General features: G+C 38.2%; 1 protein-coding gene across 4 annotated transcripts in view; it reads left to right on the top strand.

Moving 5' to 3' along the window:
- Positions 1–22,310, top strand: part of enox2 (ecto-NOX disulfide-thiol exchanger 2) — a 191,027-nt gene that overhangs the window by 132,948 nt on the left and 35,769 nt on the right. For all 4 annotated transcript variants that reach the window (XM_084951687.1, XM_084951705.1, XM_084951697.1 and 1 more), the window contains 2 exons: positions 13,127–13,282; positions 21,911–22,117. In XM_084951687.1, coding sequence (XP_084807813.1) covers positions 13,127–13,282; positions 21,911–22,117 — 363 coding nt within the window. The remainder of the gene's footprint in view (positions 1–13,126; positions 13,283–21,910; positions 22,118–22,310) is intronic.

The raw sequence follows: 22,310 nt of genomic DNA, 5'->3' as shown, positions 1-22,310 counted from the left end.
AATTGTCTTATCATCTGTCTCCAGTCAGAAGGAGTTTTACATTTTCCTCCAGTGCATTTTCCACTAATTTCAAACTTGTTGAAAAGCATGAAAAAAAACATGCAAGTGGATCCACTTGAGCACAACCATCTTGTTTGCCTGTTTTAGCAGTGTGCAATATCTCAGTAGGACAAAATAGCTCAAGGTTAGCCACTATACATATGTGCATTCAGCTTTCATAAACTGTTCGGTTCTGTCGTAGAGGTTTCTTTTGGTAAATTTAGATTCTTCCATTTCATTATGAACTCCTATGAAATCTCTGAACACGAAGCGGGAGGCACACACACTCATCAAAGACTTATGCTGTCATGCAGCATTTGTTGCCAGGGCACCTTTGCCTTTGAAGAAATCCAGGTGGATTAGTTATTGATTCCCCATCATGACTGTACATCATCTTTTTTTCCTTTTATTTTCACCTCTAACCAATGGGGAGGAACACTCTCTCGGTCTTTTTGACTGTCTTTGATTTTTGATGGCATTTCTGCACGAGTACACTTTGTCATATGTTTCCTGCATGTAGAGTTATGTGAGATTTTTATGTCTGTTCTAGGTTCATTCATTAAAAGGGACTGCCTGTGCCAGCCCACTTTCCCGAGACATTAAAGTCTGCCTCTGTTTCATCCACTGTGAGCCCAGAATGTATTTCTACACTGTAGAGTCTTTCCCTGCCTCCAGCCAAGTGGGTTTATCCAGACAGACAGCTGGATAAACAGACTTCTGTGGGCATAGCCTTCAACTCTCTGCAGCCTCTCAAAGTCTAGTGCACATCTACAATGATGACAGTTTTATTTCTGTAGATGGACTGGGTAATGTTTATGTATATTAGAAAGTTTTGTGATATGTGTTTGTGTTACACAGAGAGAGAGACTGGACTCAGGCAATAGGCGTGAGGTTGTACATACTGTATGATTTATGATCTTTATGCTGCAGAGGATTTTTGTGGTCTGCTTCCAACTGGTGCTGGATGGTTCCTAGAAGTTGCTTGAAGGCTTTTGTGATTGATTTTTTTTTCCTTTTGTTTGCACTGTATTTACCTACCTAATTCAGTGCCCCCCATACTGTTGCTGCTTCTGTCAATTCTGAATAAATGAATATATCTGTTGCATTCATGCATGTCCTACAGGAGGGATCCGCTTGCTGTTCAGGGGTTTCATACTCTTTGATTTCCTGTTTAAAAGGGATTTTGTGGATGTCTTCTCATCCAAGTATTGGATTTAAAAAAGAAAAATTACACTCAAAACTGCCCTCTGTAAAATCAGCATGCTGAGCTTTGATTTTTTTTTTCCTTTTTCTTCAGGAATTGGGTTGTAGTAACTGATTACCATCTTTAAATGTGCACAAAGTAGTACTTGAAAAGAATACTTTGAAAAGAAACACTAGTTGACGAGTTCAGCGCCATGAACTAACAGTGCACCATAAGTAGCCTAGTTTAAGAAATGTCAAACTACAGCCTGCTGCATTGATGGAAGGAGTGTTATTCTGGCTTATGTAAATTACATTGAATTGTGCAGACCAGCATCAGCTTGAGATATTTAAGAAAACTCTCACCCACCCCCCAAAAAAGAGCAGAGGACAGAAAGAAACCAGAGACTAGAAAACCAGACACATGCACATATGCAGTAGATGTTGTAACTTATGCCATTGTGCTAATATTAGTTCAGTAGGTCTAATAAAATAAGCCAAAGAAGTAGTTATTCACATTACAGCCACATTGAATCCCCAAGGTACCAGCTAGGTGTGGTGGGTTTTAGTGTAAAGGGTAAATGAACATGATAGCTTGGAGCCTACTAGTACAGAAGGTTGTTGACAAGGCCTAGCTTTTCCACACAGCTCAGCAGAGAAGTACAATAGTCCTGGAAGCAAATAACACAAATCATCTGAGGAGAAGAGGCAGCAGGGCAAATTGCATCTCAGCAGGGGAGGAAACACACATCCAGTACAAATGGCAAACTCTATTGATCGGAAGGCCAGACTTCAGGACAATTGAATGTAAAGAATCTGACCCACGTGTGACAGCGAAGGTGGGATCTATTGTATCTCTGTAGGAAATATTGATTGGAGTGTATGGTCCTGAACTCTAACAGTGTCACTTTTAGTGAAGTCGTGCTATTCTGCTGACTGTGTGCAGTGTGATCTAGTATGTAGAATACCAGCAGTTCAAATAGTGAGGTGAAACCTTTTATTTTATCAGGAATTCAGAAGACTCAGACTCAGAGGTAATGGAGTTTGACAGTCAGTCTTCCCCCAACATTATGGTGAGTGATCCAGTGTTTGAAAGTGCCATGGGAATTTTAGAGGGGGAGGTTGTAGTCAAAAACAAAAAAGCTCAAGTTGTTAATCTGGTTATTTTTGTTCTTATAAACAGCAGTAATACAACTGGTTACATTACATGGTGCAATCGTCTGAGTTGAATGCTCATGGATAAGTTGATATCTTTAACATTCACAAAGCTAAAAAAGTGAAAACTGTGATAATGGAACAGATGTTGCAAACAGTAACTAGAACATCTGGTTTCAAGATTTTTGAGATCTGACACAGATATCCTCAGCATGTCCTCCTCCTAGGGGCTTCACCTTGTATTTCCCCTCCCTTCGTAAGTATTCCCTTTAGTCTCACACATCCAGACTATAAGCAGAACCAGATTTATGGCTATAGAGTTACTCCTGTACATTGCTCACTACATACAGACCTCCCAAGATGGTTTTAGTTATTTAAGACGGTATATTGTAACCGCCATTCTGCAGAGCAATTGGTCTGATTTGAAGCCTGCGCAAGTTCCTAATCTTTGTTTGTTTCTGATACAGAAAGTCAAAGTAGTCGCCTTCATTTTTGTATACACAGTCATTAGGCTCTGTTTTGAGAGATATTCTATAATTATTACTTGTCGCTCAGTGTCTCGCACTTCTTATAATGCCAGTAATGGATCACTATATTTCACAGACTTTATCTCATGTTCTTTTATAATGGAGTGTGGAACAGATAATAGATGCTCTAAAGTTGAGCATTGTATTTTAGAGATTTGAGTATTTGAATGTGTTGATAGCAGCCCGTAGTATGCATTTTTTTTTTGTTTGTTTGTTTTTGATATGAATTAACGATTATTTTGGCTAATTCAACTAATATGTGCACCAACCGACAGCTGGTGCCTGATGCCACATTACAAAAAATATAAACACATATATATACGTAAAATTGTTGTTCTTTTTATTCTTGGTCTCAGAATTTTGTTGATGGATTCAGATATACAAATATGCTATATATAAATAGTCTTTCAGATCAAACAGTGGTCAAAATTAATATGGCTTTGCTCATCAAGTCCCAGTTACAAAGAAATAACCATTGCAGTAATTTCTTTCCAATAATATGAATACACTGTTAGAGTGACCATAGCAAGTAACATTTTTAACTCTTACCAGGGTCAATACAAATTGCCAGTTATTGGCTATAAGGTTAAATCTGTTTTGCTTAACCAGTAACTTTTGACTGGCTCAATACTCGCACCCCATTTTAGATGAGTAAAAGACTTCTGTAATAATTGTTATAGTAGATGTCTGTTTTCACACAAATGATGGCTTTGATTAGCTAATTTAGTTTCTCACATTTGGAGACAAATCTACTCTTTGGACAAAAGAAAAATTTGTAGGACTAACAGCAGATGCTGGCTTGGCCGCACACATATCACCATAAGGAAAGCATTCGACACTTCACACACACGTATTTGCAAGTTTGTCAGAATTAATTTAGATGCACATATATTTGCATGAATACACACACAAGCTCAAACACTCTGGAGAATATATAAGCAGACTCCAGGGACAGACAAGTGTTCCCTGAATAAACAAACGTTCCTTTGTCTGTTGCTTCCCACTCATCCTCTTTCTTTCCCCACAGCTGCCACAAACCCCTGCACCACTGTACACACTGGAATATATAAAAAGTTAGTGTCATGCTTCATTACTCATTTAAAATGCACTCCTCATATGATACGATATGAATCTGGGCTCTCTCGTTCTCACACATTAGCTCACCTGGATTAACATCAGGAAATACATTACATGACAGTCATTCCTTTGCCGTAAGCGTTTTCCAATCCTTGGACTGAAAGCTGTGTCCCTTTCTGCTGACTGCTCAGAAGCAGCAGTGGTACGATGCCAGAGGTTTTTGGCTGCACGTAGGCGGACAGAGCGGAGAGGCAAAGCCTTCCCCTACCTCGACTATACAATACATGTGGAAAAAAATAGAACAGTACTTATAGAGCTGCTGAAATAGGACTTTTCTGACCGTTCTCACCAATCTACTTCAAATGTGTTTGCCTGTTGTGGGCTATATATTGTTAAAAGCTGGATTTCTTATGGAGATTTGAGTATACAAGCGTCAGATGAAGACAATGGACTTTGGAGGGCAGCATAAGAGAGCTGATTCCTATTTGGATGTAATCTAATAGAGAGATGAAATAACTTTTATGAACAGCAAGTAGATAGTTTCTCTCTATCCTGCAGCTTGCAGCTCACAAGAAATGTTGCAGTAAAAGAAATTAAGTCTGAGATGTTCATATGAAAATGTAAAGGGGGTGACTTTTGGTAGAAATTGAGCGAGGCGGCCTCTGGTAAGGTTCCAGGTGGCATGGGTAGCTCGCCTCATTAAAGAATATTATCCAGCACTGCCTCACGGCAGCTGCCTATGCCCCCACCACCACCACCCACTGCTGACTCTGCTAGAAGGGACGTTTACCCTGGAAATCAGAGAGGAGAAAGGGGGAGGGAAGAGGAGGATGACATTAATAGCCAGGAGCTTCACATAATCAAATCTGCGCGTCTTGATTGACGGGCAACTCAGAATGTAATTACTTTGAACAAACCTTCAGGAACTAGATTGTTTAACATCAAAAGAACATCATCAAGAAGAACAAGAGGTAGAAGGAAAATGAATGAGAATAGAATAACCTCAGAGGCCAATGTTGCGTGTGCACTCATGCATGTGACTGTACAAGAAAGAGGTGTTACAGGAAGATGTTTGTGAATTTCAGTTTTCCACACTGGGAGAAAATGGAGACTAAAGCTGAAAGACAAGCGTAGTAAACACAATCAGACAGATGTGCGGCTATGTGTGGGTGGACCCAGCCCCAGGTATCTTTTGTTTTTCTTACACAAGAGGACCCTTGTGCTCTCTAAATCTCTCTGTGGGGTTTCTACCGAGTGAAAGAGACCTCTCCTTCAGCTCTCTCAATGAGTTCACACTATTTTTGCTAGTGTGACGTGTAGCTCCACCAAACTGTTTAATATGCATCATTTATACAAAAATGTTAATGTTTTCTAAACACAAGAAAAGTTGCACTGAAAATCACTCAATGCCATTTTTACCTTAAAGATTATATTTTGAATATTAGACGGTAGTAGTCCAGCTAGTCTGCTGCCAAATAAACAGCCATTTTTAATGTTAACATTACAAATCCAGTGTCTCAGCGCCCAAGACGGTCTCTTTAAATTTCTTGTTTTGTTAAAACGGTTCAAATATTTTGTTTCTTGCAACTCAACAATGTGTATTGATTAGTTCAGAATGGTCTCCTTTTATCCTGTTGGTGGACTGATTGAGTAACTGACTAATCATTTCATCTCATCCTTGTCCAATTGTGCTATTGTTGAATCACAAATCTGGGTCTTGTTTCTGGGCTTGCCTCTAAATTAGTGTTCCTTTTGGTTAACTGGTTGACTGAATTAAACGTAAGTGATAGCCTCTTATAACTGTGCTCAATCATGTCCTCATTATTTTGCATGTGCTGCCCCTCGGTTTTTTGTAAATTTGCAATTAAGTGTCATTCCATTATTATTACACCCATAGGCTTCCGAAGCTTCGTTTATTAAAGCTGAATTGACATCGCTGTGAAGATGTTTCTGTTTCTGGGAACAACAAATGTTTGTGCCTTAATCCACATGACTTAGACAGTTTATAATTTTTTATCATTTGTTTTTGTAGCAATTCTGCAGCACACATCCATTCTTTTTTTATAACTGTGCAAATCACAATGGTTGAGAATCACAATGGCCTAGATTCATTTTTTCTCTTCGTTTGTCTTTAATTTAGTGTTTGTTTTAATTCTTCAGTTTCTAAGATCCTTTAAATGTCTTCCTTCTCCTTAATTTGTCTCTCATTACAAGTTTTGGCAGCCATTACTGTGGTTTTTGTGTTAAAGGTGTGAAGGGTGATGGCGATGGAGCTATTTGGTTGCTTGTCTTTTTATGATTATCATAGTGGAGCTTAGTACTTAGAGGGGACAGGTCTTTATTAACCTCTTTCACCTTGACACAGCCAGCTGTGAATGTAATTTCAGATTGATTTTAAATTTGTGTTGATTTTCTTAAATGCCACATATATTAGCCTGTGTTTTTGTTTTTGTTGTTGTTGTTTTCCTCTCCCCCATTAGGATGACTTAGGAAAACAACAGATGACAGACAAATGACCCAAGTAACCTCAAACACAGGACATTTTCCTGTGTTTTCCGACAGCAATTTAAAGCCTGCCTGTTTTTGCTAATTTCCACCCTCGTGTTTTATTTTTGGGCTCTAGGAGCTTTGTATGGTTCACATTTTAAAATCTTTTCCCCTTCCTCTCTCTTAGTGGGCCTTTGTGTAGCCTCTCAGTTCATCCACTGTCTGAAACAAGCCATTTTAGCACCTTGCCATTTCCTCTCCTCTCAAACAGAAGGGTTTACATGGTTGCAAGTGGATAAAGCGCTTCTGCTGGCAGACTGAGCTGTGTGCCTGAGATGACCATATTAAGGACATGCAGTCTCATTGATGTACACATTCAGGAGCAGAAGAAAACTGTTGGAATCTGACTGCTTGGAAGTGTTTTGAGCTTTTGGATCAAAGTCATTACTTGTACATAGAGGTGGGAATCACCATACATCCCACGATACAATATTATCGCAATACTTAACGCACGATACAATATTATTGCAATTTTTTAAAATATTTTGCGATATTCAGATTCTGTACATAAAGGTAAACTTTATCAATATTCATTTTATCTAATAACAAAGTCTCACACTCAGTCTTTCTCTCATTTCAGTCAGTTTCATTGTTGACAAACTGAACGGTTTGTATTGCAGTCTAGTCCAACTTAACTGAATGCAACCATCTGGTACAATTATAGCTATTCTGAACTATGCAATTTATGAAAACTATGCAGCCCATTCAGCAACTGAAGAATTTGAAAGTAAATTAAAACAAAATATAATTTTACATTAAATAAAAAAGTTTTAAACTTAATTAAATAAAACATGTCTTAAATTAAAATAAGTAAACTGTCATGTTTATTGCTGCCAAAAAAAAGTTAAACACATTTGGACAGTGAAGGAATGTCAGGATTCTTGCTCAGAAAAAGGATCAACATGTTCTGAAGTCAGAGCACAAAAACTTTTTTGGTAACAAAATCTCGATTTCTGCTGTCCCTGTATCGATACATTATTAGCAAACAAAATATCACGATACTACACAGTATCGATTTTTTTCCCCCACCCCTACTTGTACACAGACACTCTTTATTATGTAAAACTTTAGCTATAAAGCATAATCGGTCCACATTAACCTTTAACAGAAGAAAACCACAAAAGTAAAATTGGCAACAAAGAAGGATTCATCCACTGCATGTGCTATATATTTCAAGCTTGAACTCGGATTTTGGCTGAATACTCCTGCAGATTAGTAACACGTACACTAATGGCTACGTTCCTGGAAAAACTTTTAAAGAATTGAAACTCTAATAGAACGTGGTGTTTCCCTGATTACCAGCCAAGTGTACCAAAGCTAGCTAGATGAGCTGTGTTGAACTATCTCCAGTAGTTGGCAGTGTTGCCATGTTCACAGTTATTAATGACTGGGTTTTTGTTTTTTCTTTTTCCTACAAGTAAGAGAAGATTGAGGCTTGTAGAAATGGTAAGGCAATGTGTGAGCCCACCCTCGGTCTCACCTCCAGAAACTTGGTCACCACTTCCTGTGACATTTGAGCACACTGGATATCCTGGTTTTTGTTTTTGTTTTTTTTTAGTACTGGTGCCAATATTTTCTAAGCACTGCCAAATGGTTTTGGTGCCTGAACCTAACCAAACAAAGAGTGAAAGCAGAGCTTGCAAACAACACACAAACTGTGGTCTTCCAGCTTAGATTTGTGTGATCGATGATATCTCCTCCTTCAACTGTGTGACAGATTCTGCTTATTATTTACACTGTGGTTGGAACAGCTGGTCATGATTTTGTAATAGTCTGGTGAGATTGTATTGTTTTTGGGGTTGTATGTTCTTTGTGGGGTTTTTTTTTTTGGGGGGGGGGGTTTAAACTTTTCTTGTCTTACAATGCACATAATTGTGTGTAGTTATCAGGTTGTGGATATTTTAATATATATCTTAGGTTTACAGTGTGCCAAATTTCTTTTTTCTTTTGTTTTTAATCTGATATCTGCAATCAACATCCCATATATGGTCACATGACCTCCATTACAATATGGACATGTAGTAGTAGTGGTATTTACCTTAGCAGGAGTGGATCTTTTGACACATATTTTCTTAGCAGGCATAAACAGTGGTGCATAAGATCTAATGTAATTGCAAATTCTGACAAAACAGCAGATCCTAAAAACAAAAACTTAAATTTTCATCCATGTCCATTTACAGGATAGACTGTAAGTAGCATAGGAGGAAATATGTTAGTTATGTGTGTTTATATTCATGATGAAATGTGCTCCTTGACCTGTATTGTTAAAAATGGAGATGGGGAGGGAAGCTGCGGGTGCTGTAAATCTCTGGGAAGAAGTAAATAATCTCCTTTATTACACTTGATTCTGCTTTATACGTGCTTCAGGTCTCAGGCATTTAATGGTTAAGGATAAATTCATAGGCTCACATTTTCTCACTCTGTATAGAGGGAACATGAACGGCGCTGCAGTGAAATTGCACCCTGATGCAGCCACATCGTTTTCTCCATATGAGTTGAGATCTAGTTTGATTTGTATCAAAATATGTTATAAACTCACCAGCATGTTTCCTTGTTTTAAAACGGGAACAGTGGAGCTTGGGCAGTCCTGAAGTTCTGAATCTTTTCTTTTTGACATATTGTTTGGCATTCGGGCTGTTGCACCACCACCCCATCCTCTATCAACCTTTTCTTATCATTCTTGCTGCTCCCCATCTTCCTTTTCTTCACTTTAACATGCAGAACTCATCAATCGCCTGGCAACAGGGGTCCTTATCACCTGTTTCCTCTCACTGTGACACCTGGTTAGAGACTGAGGTCATCAGCAGACATCCATCCATTTTCCCTTGATGTAGCTCGCTTTGCTCATTTTAGTTTTTTTGAGGCCGTGTTTTTGGGGGGTTTGTTTTTTCAGTATCCAGCCTCTATTTCCTTTTTATCCTTCAGCCATTTTTATCAGCCTAACATATTTATTACACCCTCCCCTGCTCAAGGGACCTATTTTGAGCCTTCGATAATATGCATATTTCTTTATTCGCCTTCGCTAAGTGTCATTTAATTCCTTTACTTCCCTCTCTTACAGTAGATTTAGAGGGAATCACTTATGAGGAAATGTATCTATAGCCATCTATTTCCACTTAATGCTGCAGACCGAAGAACAGTAAATAATATTTTCCTCAATGGATTTATTGCTATTGAAGATTCAAATGAGCAGACTTCAGATCACAGATAATACTATTTTTTTTCTGGTGGTGGGCCCTATCACAGTGATTTATTTGCATTGCTGTAAACTGTGACTCATCGTATATGGAGCCCCCAAAGTGCTCAGCATTAAATAAATAAATAAATATGAATGGCTGTAATTAAACAATAATTTGCAAATTTATTCAGGAGATAATTAAAACTCAACTCATTACTATATAATACATTTTATTTATTTTCATAATTTAACATAAAATTACAGGACTTAATTTGTTTTCATAATGGCATTTTTTTCCCCATAACCATTTTTTAATTTATTATGTTTCTTTCTTTTTTACTGTTTATTCAATGCAGCATCAACTTGGTTAATTTCGAATTGGTTAAGAGACGGGGGAATTTAATTGCCTGGAAAGTATAGGAGGGTAAGAGAGAGGTGGAGAAGCAGCAAGTCGTGAAAAGACATTTGACATTTGGATGCAAGTGAGTGCAAGTTATGCGTCGATGTAGTTTTACTGGAAGCATTGGTGAATCAGAGGCTGAAATTGCCCAATTACAAATCAGGATTCAATAAACATGAGTTGGACCCAAAGGTACTGTAAGAACGACACAGTGCAGTTACATGAAGACTGCAGCGACAATGAAAGTTAGTTGCATCATGTTTCATGTCAGGAGGAGCTAAAATATCCCAGCAAACTGTCAGTTTTAATTCCGTGATCATGTCATGTGGGATGGATGACTTGTCTGTTCACATCATTAAGTATGCTGTGTGAAACGTGGACCTCAGAGGTGGCAATGAGAGAACTGAGATATTAAGGGTTGACACTACAGTGACATGTCTATTTAATGTGCATTTAATTAAATCAAAGCGTGGTATTTGAAGCGAGACCTCTCAGTTTTATACTTTAAATTGCCAAGGTAGATGCAAAAGGGTTTTTTGTTTTACATTATTACCCATTAGGGGCAGGCGATATCGCCTCAAAAATGTGTCACGATTATATTGTGAGAGGAAATCTGTGATAATGTTCATGATATTGAAATAAGTACTCAGTCTTTTATCGGTGACTGCAGCTTGCAGGCAGTGGCATTTATTAGTGGAAAAAAAGTGAATGTCATTTTCCAGCCTTCTTTTATTAATGAGCTGTTGAACAGCGAACAGCTCATTTGAAGTGCAACTGTATTGCCAGCAGGTGCCAGCAGTAGCATTATAGTCCAATAGTGATACAGAACGGTAACCTGGGTAAGTGTTTCCTTAATAAACCTGCTCAGCTTTTTACTTTAATTGTTGTTATACTAGCTTAACCTTGTAACTCTTCAGGAGCCTGCATAGAATAGTAAAATTGAAACAGAAGTATTTTCTGCGTGGGATCTTGTGTTGAGCTCTTTAACTAGTTGCTTAAAGCCATTCTTTTCCACCGTAACCGCATCAGTCCCCGCTGTTTGTTCTTTTTGTTATTTGGATTGCTACTAGCGAGTGCTCCAGCAACTGCCTGTTGAGTCACCAGCTGCTCGTATCTCCTCCTCACATGCCTCAATAGGCTGGTTGTAGTCAATGCTGTGTTTTTGCCTTAAGTGGTGGAACGGGTTTATTTCCATCTTTACCAGGAAGAGTTTCCGTATATATTTTGTAAAATATGGGGCTTTGTTGGAGGTCTGACCTCTTGTAGCCACCTCACTTGCATATTATTGAAGCAGCTCCTTTTTTTGGCCTTAAATTGTCATCAGAGGCTGGCACACTGCTCTCAGACATGGTTGGGCTTCTGTTGTAGGGAGTATAAATGGATGGCGTGGCTATGCCATTGATATTGCAAGACAACGCTCTTTTTTTTTTTTTTTTTTTTTTTTTAAATACTGCTATCATTGTGGACAGCATGGCACAGCCCTATGAGGCATCTGATGAATCTGATAGTCCCCAAATTAAGTCTGCATCATGACTACTACCCCAGTTATGAAGGACTGTCTTCAGCAGCAAGAAGAACAAAGTGACCTCCAGCAAATGGTTTAAAGATGACGAAGACATTTTGGGTTTTCATCAAAAATCAGAAGCAATTAAGACGATAACTCAACACCTTTTAACACCTGCTGCTTTTAGGGTGGCCTTTAGAACAAGCCTATTATATAAGTCAGAAACAAATATTTTGATTGCCTTGCCATGTCATAAAATAGTAGTTTTCATAGAAGTAGTACACAGTAATTAACCTGTAATTAAAAGGAAAAGACTGACACATTACACATTCATTTGGTTAACAATAGACTGATTTTAAAAGCACAACATGCTACCAAATGGTAACTTTGTTTGCAAGAAAGATAAACAATAGTGTTTAAGGAGTAGATGAAAGATGCCACTAGGATGTTACATGTCAGATGAACTGTGTTGCTTTGTCAGTGTTTGATTTTAGTAGAAGCAGATTAATCAGCAGAAACAGTAACTGTTACATCATCTTTTGAAGAGCCTTACTTTGACATGATGTCTGTGACATGATCACAGTTCTGAAAAATCTGTCACTGAAAATTAATTAGTCAAGTTTTAATACTTTCTTTAGTAATTTCATGGTTCATTATATATTTTACACAGTTTGGTTATTAAATGTCATTTAATTTCTTTTTAATTTGTTGGATATCGAACACTGTGGGGATCCACACTCCTCCTGTCTGCTCTGCTGAACCCTCCCACTGTGCTGACTGATAGGACCGCATCTGCATATCTACAAATAAACTAAGGAAAACCATAAAATTTTCCCAGAAATTAGTTTGCTGTAAGATGTCTCAGATTCATTATTTTGCTGGTTAATTTATGTATTTCCTGATTCCGCTGGTGACCAACATGTCTGGCAATCAGTAAATGTCACCGTCTGTAAAACAGTTTTAACTAGTGTCATGTTTATTTTAAACATACAGTATCTTGAGCATCACATTTTGCATATAACCTTTTGTGACAGATTTGTGACTAGTATGCACAAAAAAGTGCAGTGTATGGCTGTGTTTCAGTATGAGAGTAGATGTGTCCATGTTTCCCAGCCCCAGTGTGAATCATAATTGTAAATAAAGCTGCTCTGATATGTAGACCCACTTGCATTATCTGTAAGTTCATCATTCAAACAGCAGGGGTGACAGGGAAAGAACGACTCAGTAAAAACTTCTTGAAATATGCATGTGGTTTGCAAGATTATTTATTCATGCATGGCTGTGTATTCCATTATGTGTAGGCTGCTTGTGTGTCACTGTTGTTGACAGAGAATCACTCAGAGAATAAGTACGCAATGTGAATGCAACTTAAAAGATTTAGTATGGGCTGAGGTGATATCTGACCAAAGGTTGGTTATTCAGTGCAACTCTGTTTATTGTTACTGTGTAGGTGTTACTTTTTCCCTTTGGAAGGAAACTACTGTTTGATCTCATTCATATTTCTCTCCTGCCTCCAGATTTTGACCCTAGCCTTGGTATGATGGCTGGAATTACCCCCATGAACCCAATGATGCCCGGCCTCGGTATGGTACCTGCACCTCTCTCCCAAGACGTACCGGTTGTCAAGGAGATCATCCACTGCAAGAGCTGCACCTTGTTCCCCCCCAACCCCAGTAAGTCATAGTATTATGCTAATCCTACACCAGCTCCCCTCACTGGTCCAGTCTTTTCTTCTAATACAGCTGAAAAGACCACATTTCTTTGGGAGACATCTGCTCGTGTTAGAGCTTGAGATGCAGCACGGGTCAGGTTTTGAAATGCATTATTTTTTAATTGGGTTTAATTAATAACCTTGTTAATAATTTCCCAGTGTCCTGGACAGCATCTTCAGCTAAATTGATCAGAACATTAGTTCAGATTGAGCATAGATGGCTACAAAGTTGAGACCAAACAGCTGATCTCATCAGCTGGTTTCAATTCCAGCTGACATCAGCTGACCACTGATCATGTTTGTAAAATCTTAAGTAAGCCCTTTGATTTACATTGCTTTAGCCTGCTGACAGTTGTCGTGCAAGCCACTTTTCAACCCACATCAAGCTCAGGTCTGTTCTGTTCTGTTTGTGATTCTACTTTCGCTCTTCGATGTCCTTATGCTTTCGATCCATGTGCGGAATAGTAGGGAAGTCCCACAACATCTACGCCAAAATTATTTTTTTCACTTTACTGCAGATGCAAAAGAAATGAAAAACAAAAAGACGAAAATTGAGTTGTTTCTTGAAGATTTGATCATATTTATCTGTTTAGGTGATTTATTGCTTTGCAGGATTTCTACCCATACGGTTTTGTTAAAATGTTGCTTAGACTTAGTATTACACTGTCATAAACAATGTCAGTACAAGAGAAGATACACCTGTTCACTTTAAGCTGCATTTACATTCTGACAAACACAGTGGAAATTTTCAGGGCAAAAATCTCACTTTGTATAATCTGACGGTATGTGTGTTTCCCAGAGTGGCGTTTATATTTATCTCACCACCACCTTCCAATTATTCCGAGTTAGGAACCAAAATAGTGGGGGGGTATTTTGATTGATCCCATCTCTGCTTTACGGATTTCCTGCTGCATAAAGCTCTCTGCCTGGGGACTTTTTTCAAACAAGTGCTACATGTCATCTTCAAGGTGAACTGAAAGAAAAGCTCCTTACCACATTAGCATTCACTAGTTTACAATCCTTTTGCAAAACAAAACACACTCCTGAATTTTATTAGGCAAATATTGTTTTTCACGGCACACATAAAGCTGTTTTAAGATATTCTTGTGCATCTGCTGTATGCATTTTGGCTCAGTATATGTGACAAAATAGAGCAGAGAGAAAATCAGATTAAAAGTTTAACTTCACCTTGGATCATATTTCGAGCTAGTTGTCAGGAGCAAGTAGAGAAATGAACCAGGTACTTTGTTCAGGGGCAACTACAAACCCTGAGGCTAAATGAGGGATCAGCTTGTCAAGAAATTACCCAACAACTTTATAGCCTGTCACAGTCACTCACAGTCACAAGCGCGAGTAAAAACTTTTTGTTGAAAATGATCTCTTCCCAAAACCATTTCAGTCCTTGGTGGCACATGGACATGAGGCTTAATTGGTAACCTTTTTCATCCTCCTTGTTACTTTCTACTTTCCTGCCTTTCTACTCTGCTCCACTTACTCTTCTCTCACTTTTTTGCTCCCCAGCTCTACTTATGATCTTTTTGCGTGTCACTTATTCCAGTGTCACAAAAAAGCAGTTCATCTATAAGCCAGGTATTTTAAAATAGGCAGTCAATTGAGAAGCTGTCTAGCTTGATTCTTCTCATGAATCTCTGTAGCTCTGTAGGAGGTCTACAGGAATGGCTAATGCCCAGTGAGAATTGGCGCCTTATCAAATGGGTTGATTTTGTGTTTCTGTGGCTCTGAGAGTTCTGGTGTCGATCTCAAGTTGTTGGTGTATCTGTCAGGGTCGCATTTTCCAGCTAAGGGAACTGACTAAAACCAGTTCAGGTATTTGGCAAGGTTGTGGTATGTCGCCAATTTATTTACAATATCTCATCTACAGTTTGACTCATTCTATTTCCATCCCGAAAACTGTTAATTGAGAAATAATATTAAAAATATGTTGCTGAGCCTTAAGGTAATGACTATCAGGCCAAACCCCAAAGGAGTTTTGCACTTAACAGACCATTACAGGACCTTTGAAGGTGTCTTGAGGAACTGGACAACACATCTTTATGGAGCGAGGCAAGGCCAGCATATTTAACAGACTGCAAACTTAACGCTACTCTTTGTCTTGTTTCTTCTTTGGGAGGTTTTGCTATGTAAATTACCCTTCTACCAGATGTGGTGTGAACATCTGGCCATCACTATAATGTAAAAGATGGATTATAAGTCAAACCTGGTCTCTTCCTCCTGTTGTTCCGTGGTCTAAGTGTAATGCTCACATTTCTTGTAGGAGCTTTAAGGCATGGGCAATGATCACGTTTACACAGTAAACTGCAATGGACTGTGTTCTGACACATCTTACACTAAATCTTACACTTACACTACTTCTGCTTTTGTGTATGTGATTGGACCACACGGGCCAGCCATCACTCCACATCACTCGTTGTCCTTCATTTGATAGCCTTTCTGAAGCTACTAACTTCGACCCACAAGACCTGTCATTTTGGAGTTGCTCTGAGCAGTCGTCTAGCCATCGCAATTTGGCCTTTTGTCAGAGTTGCCTGAACTCTTACACATACCCATTTTCTCCTGTCTCCAACACAAACTTGAAATCTTGTCTGTTTGCTTTTCCAAGCCTGAAAGGTATCATTGTTATAGGATGAGTGTTATTAATTTACGTCTTTATATGTGGTGTCATTGACGATTATCTCACCTCGACTGAAAAATTCAAAGGATTTCCCTCAGTCAGCTAAAGGACAGGGCTGGACGTGGCATGTGGGGATATATCTGGAGACCTCTAAAGCTAAAAAGAGAGTCTGACATGCAGAAAACAGTAGAAAACTGCTTTATTTAAGTCAATACTGTCAGATAGTTAAATGCACAGTTGCACCAGATACTGTATCAGCTTTTATTTAACAGGCAAGAAAGTTTACCCAGTCAAAAAATGGTGTTAAGTTTTATTTTTGAGAATATGATCTTGTCAGCATCTGTCTCGCTAAGGCTGTGTTGTCTTCCCAGTATGACAGAACTGACGGGTGAGTGAGAGGAGAACATTTTGATAGCACTGAATCATTATTTCATACTGCATGCTGTCAAAAGTGCTTTGAGATGCAAAATAGTGGTGGCTGGGACAAATCGTTGGGAGATGAAGTTATTTGAAGTCTTTGTCATGTGTTTACCCAGAGAACATATAATACAGTTGGATTATACTTCACCATTGAGCCAGTATAAAGCTTGCTGTTAATGGAATGTGTATGAATCACTGTTACAGTAGTCGCATTCGTTTTATAACTAAGGACTGCTGCTTGGAACCAGAGCCGTATTAATGTTGCTCACGGTTTGAACTGTAACAGCGAAACAAACACTGGCATTAGCTGCATTGAGGCGTTAAGCAAATATCACAGGAAAGTACTCGCATCTTGGCAACAAGGTTGCATATTGTGTCCATCACAAGTAGTCATTACCCTCTAGCTGCACACACTCAACCTGACACCGCATGCAGCATCCTCGCTCACTGACCTTTTAGCTGAGCAACAACAACCCTTTCAGCCCTCCCCCAGCTGTTGTTCTTTCTCCCTCTTCTGTCTTCTCAGTGTGCATAACCTTACAATCAGTGTACATCCTCATCAAGCCCTTCTTCTCAATGCGTCCCCCCTCTTGACTTCAGTCAAACCCTCTCAATTCAGCATTGATCACTGGTTCACCTTCTCTACTGCCTCTTTTGCCTGGTCGACTATATAATGCTTCGGTGGTATTGTAAATGGTTTGCAAAGGCTTTACTCCCAGTATTTGGACCTATGGACCCACTTCAAAGCTTGATAACTGTTTTTCTTATCCAACCCTCTGAGGATGTTGTTAGAGAAGAGTTTGTATAGTTATCTTTAAAGAGACTTGCACAGCATCCGCAATCACGTCCGCCATGTTAAAACGCAGGACTCAGGGGTTGGTGGAGTGTTTTGTGGTGTGGTTCATATTGGGACAGGGCTGAACTAAAAATTAGCCAGTCTGTTTGCTTTACAGCCACATTCATGAAACTGTATGTGCAGAATAATTCAGTCTAATACAAGAGAAAATCACAGGGCACTGGTTTGTCCTTTATTATATTATTAGTTCGTTCTACTTATTATTACTGTATTATTATTATTATTACTGTATAATTCTGTGTAAATAATCATTCTGTACAATTTGATAATTTTTAATTCTACAACGGTTTATAAACTGCATAGTTCACATTTCTGTATAGTTTTTTTTAAATTTCATATTCTGTATAGTTTTTCATATTTATATCCTGTTCATAGCCTGTACATAGCTTGTACTCACTACAGCCTGTACATACTTATAGTTATAGCATATTCATAACATACTTCATACCGTGTACATTATAACATACCATAATAGACCCATTTCTGTAATATACTCACATATCTATATTATTGCTAATATATATTTGGAATATATCTATATCATGGCTAAAGCACTTCTGGATGGATGCAAACTGTGACATGTGCAATGACAATAAAGTTGAATTCTATTCTATTCTAGTCTAACCTGCTAAAATTCTGTTTTGTCTCTTCCATTTAGCCGTCTGCTCAATTTTCTCCTTTTTCTCCTGCTTTCCTTTGTGTGCACTGTCGAAAACACACAGAATGTTTTTTAGTCATTTGTGTTGTATGATTTCCCAAATGATTTCCACAAAAGATCCCGCAAAAGCTGCTCCATCCATCCTCTTCCTATGCTTCCTTAGCCTCAGGTTCACTGGCTCATTATATTTGCATAAAATGCAATCACATGCACTGTTCATAAATGCTTTGATATCCTCTGATATCATGTATTTACTGTAATCTGGAAGTCACAAATGGCTCATCTAGAGAGTTGTTTCTAATTCATTTGCATAAAATGTTCTATTGTGATAAACAGTGCGATTCAGTAGCACAGCAGGCAGCCAAGGGGATTGCAAAATGATTTCACTCCTGCTAAGTTTTAAAAGATACACAGAAATTAACAGATTTAGGCCAAAAAAACCCCAAGACTTTCCATTGTATTCTTTTTAGATAACTTACAACATGTCACATTAGGTTATTTCTGCACGGCACCTGTTTTCCCTTCTCTGTCCTCCTTGCTGCATCGGCCGCTCGTGGACCGAAAAGGTCAGTTAATTTGGAAGTCTTTGTTGCATCTGCCAACAAAGCGTTTTCGTGCTATCGCAGCTTTTTCTGCTCTGCCTTTACTTTTTCTGTCCATCTCAACTGAAAAACCAGTCTAATCCGCCAACTCTAGAGGTCAAGGAATGAAACAGACGATGTTTTGCTTTAACCGGTCACATTTAAAGAAAAGGAGAGGCAGGGGGAGGGATGGGTTGTTGGAGCCTGTGTGCAAAGGTAGAAGAGATATAGGGGGAAAAAATTAAAAGAAAGAGATGGTGCTGGCTCTGGCTCAGAGACATAAAGTTTGTTTGCAGCTCTTCACAGTGCTGCATGCAAGTACAAGGAGTTCTGACAGCAGGGGATTATGAGCCGATAAAGCTTTTTAGCCAAAAGAAAACTCTGACTTTGGATCGTTATGTTTTCACAACTAAACTTCCTTCCCCTAACTTTTTTTTCTTTGTGTGTTACATGCTGCTATAGTATATTGTTGTGCTTATAATAACTAAATAATGTAACAGTTAGCAATATATTGTTTATTATTGCCAAACCAAGGCTTGGCTTTAAACTGTGTCCAAGTTATTAGAGTGCATAGCCAGTTGGCTCTTTATTAGATATTATGAATCGGTTGTTTCACCTTTATTCCTTATGATCATACTGTGCATCTGCTAGGTCAGTCAGTAATTACTTGTTATTAATAGTAGAAATTTTACATGATTACATGTTCAGTATGCTTTGTTTAGTATAGACTTTCTAAGGTAGTAGTATCTCGCGAATAGTCAGGCTCCCCAAATAGTATGTGGTTAATTATTTAAAATAAATATGGTAAGATGTTAACTTTTACATAACACAAAACCTACAAGTGTTAATAGTCTCCAAGTAGCTTAGAATTAAAGCTTCCTAATTCTAAGGAACTACTGTCTAGTATAAAGTTGCCTCCGCAGAACCAAGTAATAATAAAATCCTTTATAGTGCACAACTTCTGCAGTTAACAAGTTCTATTTGTAACACCTTAAACACATTAAAATCATACAGGGTTTATTCCAGTTAAACAAGAAGTCATTACACATAGAACGATCCCATTTCATACTCGTCCACTTCAGAGATTTTCTGAAAAGCAGTTGAAAGAGGCTGCGATTGTTCAAGGCTACGAAACAATCATTGTTTTCAGCTGACAGAGCTTTTTGTTGTGCAGGATTATCTATGTGCGCAGCCAATCCAGATGTTTAATACCCACTGAATTCCTGTTGTCAGTTCTTGTGAGTCTCATAGGAATGGTCTTTAACAGGCCTAATCTGCCTACAAACCTGCCTACAGAGATTAGTAGGCAGTTATCATTCACTGTAATCAGTGTTTGAACGGAAAACAACGCAGAGCATTGAGAAAACCTCAGGTAAATATGTTAACCTTGAAACTTAACCCAAAAAAGTCATTTTGGTGTCTAAACGTAACCAAATAACATGTTTAAATGTTTATTGAGGCTGCAGAACGAAGAATGCCTGTTCTTGTGGTACAGCACAAAGTAAGAGCATATATAGAACAACGTATATAAGAACATAACTTATTAATGACGACTTTCTTCCTTACTGTTAAGTAGGAGGCCATTGATCGAGAATAAGGCATTAGTGTTTCATAGTAGCTAATAATGATCCTAAACTGTTACCAAAACCGAAACTGCATAAGGAGTCCACTACCACTCTAGTTTGTTTTTGAGAATGAGATGAGCCACCCTGCTGAGAACACAGCAGCTTGTGCCGTTCTCTCCTTCATTCTTTTATCAAATCTTGTGCTGGATTGAATCCAGAGCTTTCATTAAAGTTTGAGTTCTTGCTTTACAAGCATCAGTGGAAGACTGTTTGGTTGTTGAATGACAAAACAAAATATAAAGAAACATGAACCATGTGTAACGTGAATCTGAAATTGTATTCACCTGTGCATATATTAGAATAATAAGAATATGAGGGGATAAAACAAAGTTTTTTTCTGAATGCACTCTATATGTGTGCACTTGTGTCAACAGATGAATCCTTTAAAGACTGATCCAGAAGGCAGAATAGGAAACTCTGAATGTCGTACAGAGGGTGCTGCTACTCTTTCTTAACAGCTGTTACTAGGAAAAAATACTTTTTTGTTTTTCTTTTCATGCCACTAATGAAATCTACTACTAAAAACACTAAAATCCTGATCAGTCCTCCTCCTATATCTCAGGTATCCAACCAAGCTCAGCCCCATTGCAGAGATTTCCTAGTAGACATCTAGAAATACAGCATCCTCTGCATTACACTGATTAGCTGGTTCACTTCTCATAGACCACGCTACTCATATTCATCATGGATGAGAAGCTGTAGCTATTGGAGATTAAATCAGTCAACATTCATCTGTGATGAATAAGTGATTTCTGCAGTGCAAGGGACCCTTCACATTAAAAGATCTGTCACTTTGGGGCCAACAGAATTTCATTTTCATGGATGGGAGGGTTTGATTTTTCAGTTTCTCTAACAAAAAACTCTTGCTTAAAGAGGTCATTATTCATTAATGATATGATTAAGCTTTATAATTTTTTTTAGGTCATGAGTGCTCTATTCTAAAATGACTTCACTGAAAATGCACAGCATCACCCTGAGAATTTGGTTTTTGCTTGTATTATATACAGATGCCATCTTGCTCTTTTAATGTTGCTGTGATCTGGCCCTCATTATTCTCAGTCTGAATATAGAGGCTTTTTCTGAAATGGATTTTTCATTAATGCCCTGCTATTACGCTGCATTTGCTTTTGTCAGTCTTACTTATTTGGTGATGGGATCCTTTATTATGCTATAATTTATCTATCATGAAAATTTTTCCATTTCTCATAGCACCAAGGGTCTTCTCTTATCTTTATTTTAATGGATATTTTTATTGTACATGATAATCCAGGTTTTATTTTTATGGTTGGCTGTAGTTCTGCTTTATTTTCATCTATAGTTTTAACTTGTCTCCATGTTTATTACACAGATGTCTTAAAAAAGACAAAATAAACACCTATTCGATTAAAAGCTGAACAAAATGTTATTATTACAAAGTGATGAAAGGTTTTTTTTAATCATTTTCCCTCATTTTTCAGGCAGTGTTGTTGATAATAGTTCTGTTTGTTGCTTTGTTTTTGTTTTGTTTTTTTCTTGCAATGAATTTTGAAGAAAACCACTTTTCTCTGGCAAAATCCAATCAATGGTTACCGCTGCTTGTATTGTTTTCATCTTCACAAAGAGCAAAATTCATGCTCAAAATAAAGTGTTTTACCTGAATTATTCTTGGGTTGCCTGTGTTTAAGTTCACACAGCAGTGATTGAGAAACATTGCAGAGGACTTTTTTGAACTGCAAACATTAAGAAATGCTGTCGACTAATTAGAGTTGTTAGTTTTTCCAGCCTCGTATTTATATTTCAACTTGATGATGTCTTACACATGGCTCTTCTTTGTCACAGACCTGCCCCCTCCGGCAACCAGAGACCGCCCTCCAGGATGTAAGACTGTGTTTGTCGGTGGTCTGCCAGAAAATGCCACAGAGCAGCTCATCATGGAGGTCTTCGGACAGTGTGGCGATATCACAGCCATACGCAAAAGCAAGAAGAACTTTTGCCATATCAGATTTGCGGAGGAGTCAACTGTGGACAAGGCGCTCTTCCTGTCAGGTAAGAGGTCGCAAATCTAAAGCCTTAATTTTATTTATTGTTTAAGGCCTTACTGATGAAACACAGTGGTGTGAATTTCTGTAGTTAAAGTGCCACTTAAAGAATCACAAAGTGAGCTTGTGGATGTCCTACTGCCATTCGTATTTTCATTGAGCACTTCAGTGCTTTGGTAAAATGCCTACCAAAAACAAAC

The sequence above is a fragment of the Perissodus microlepis genome, chromosome 2, assembly GCF_051167445.1.
Source record: "Perissodus microlepis isolate ML-2025 ecotype Zambia chromosome 2, ASM5116744v1, whole genome shotgun sequence".
In the NCBI taxonomy this organism is placed as follows: Eukaryota; Metazoa; Chordata; class Actinopteri; order Cichliformes; family Cichlidae; genus Perissodus; species Perissodus microlepis.
This window is presented reverse-complemented; position numbering and strand designations above follow the sequence as displayed.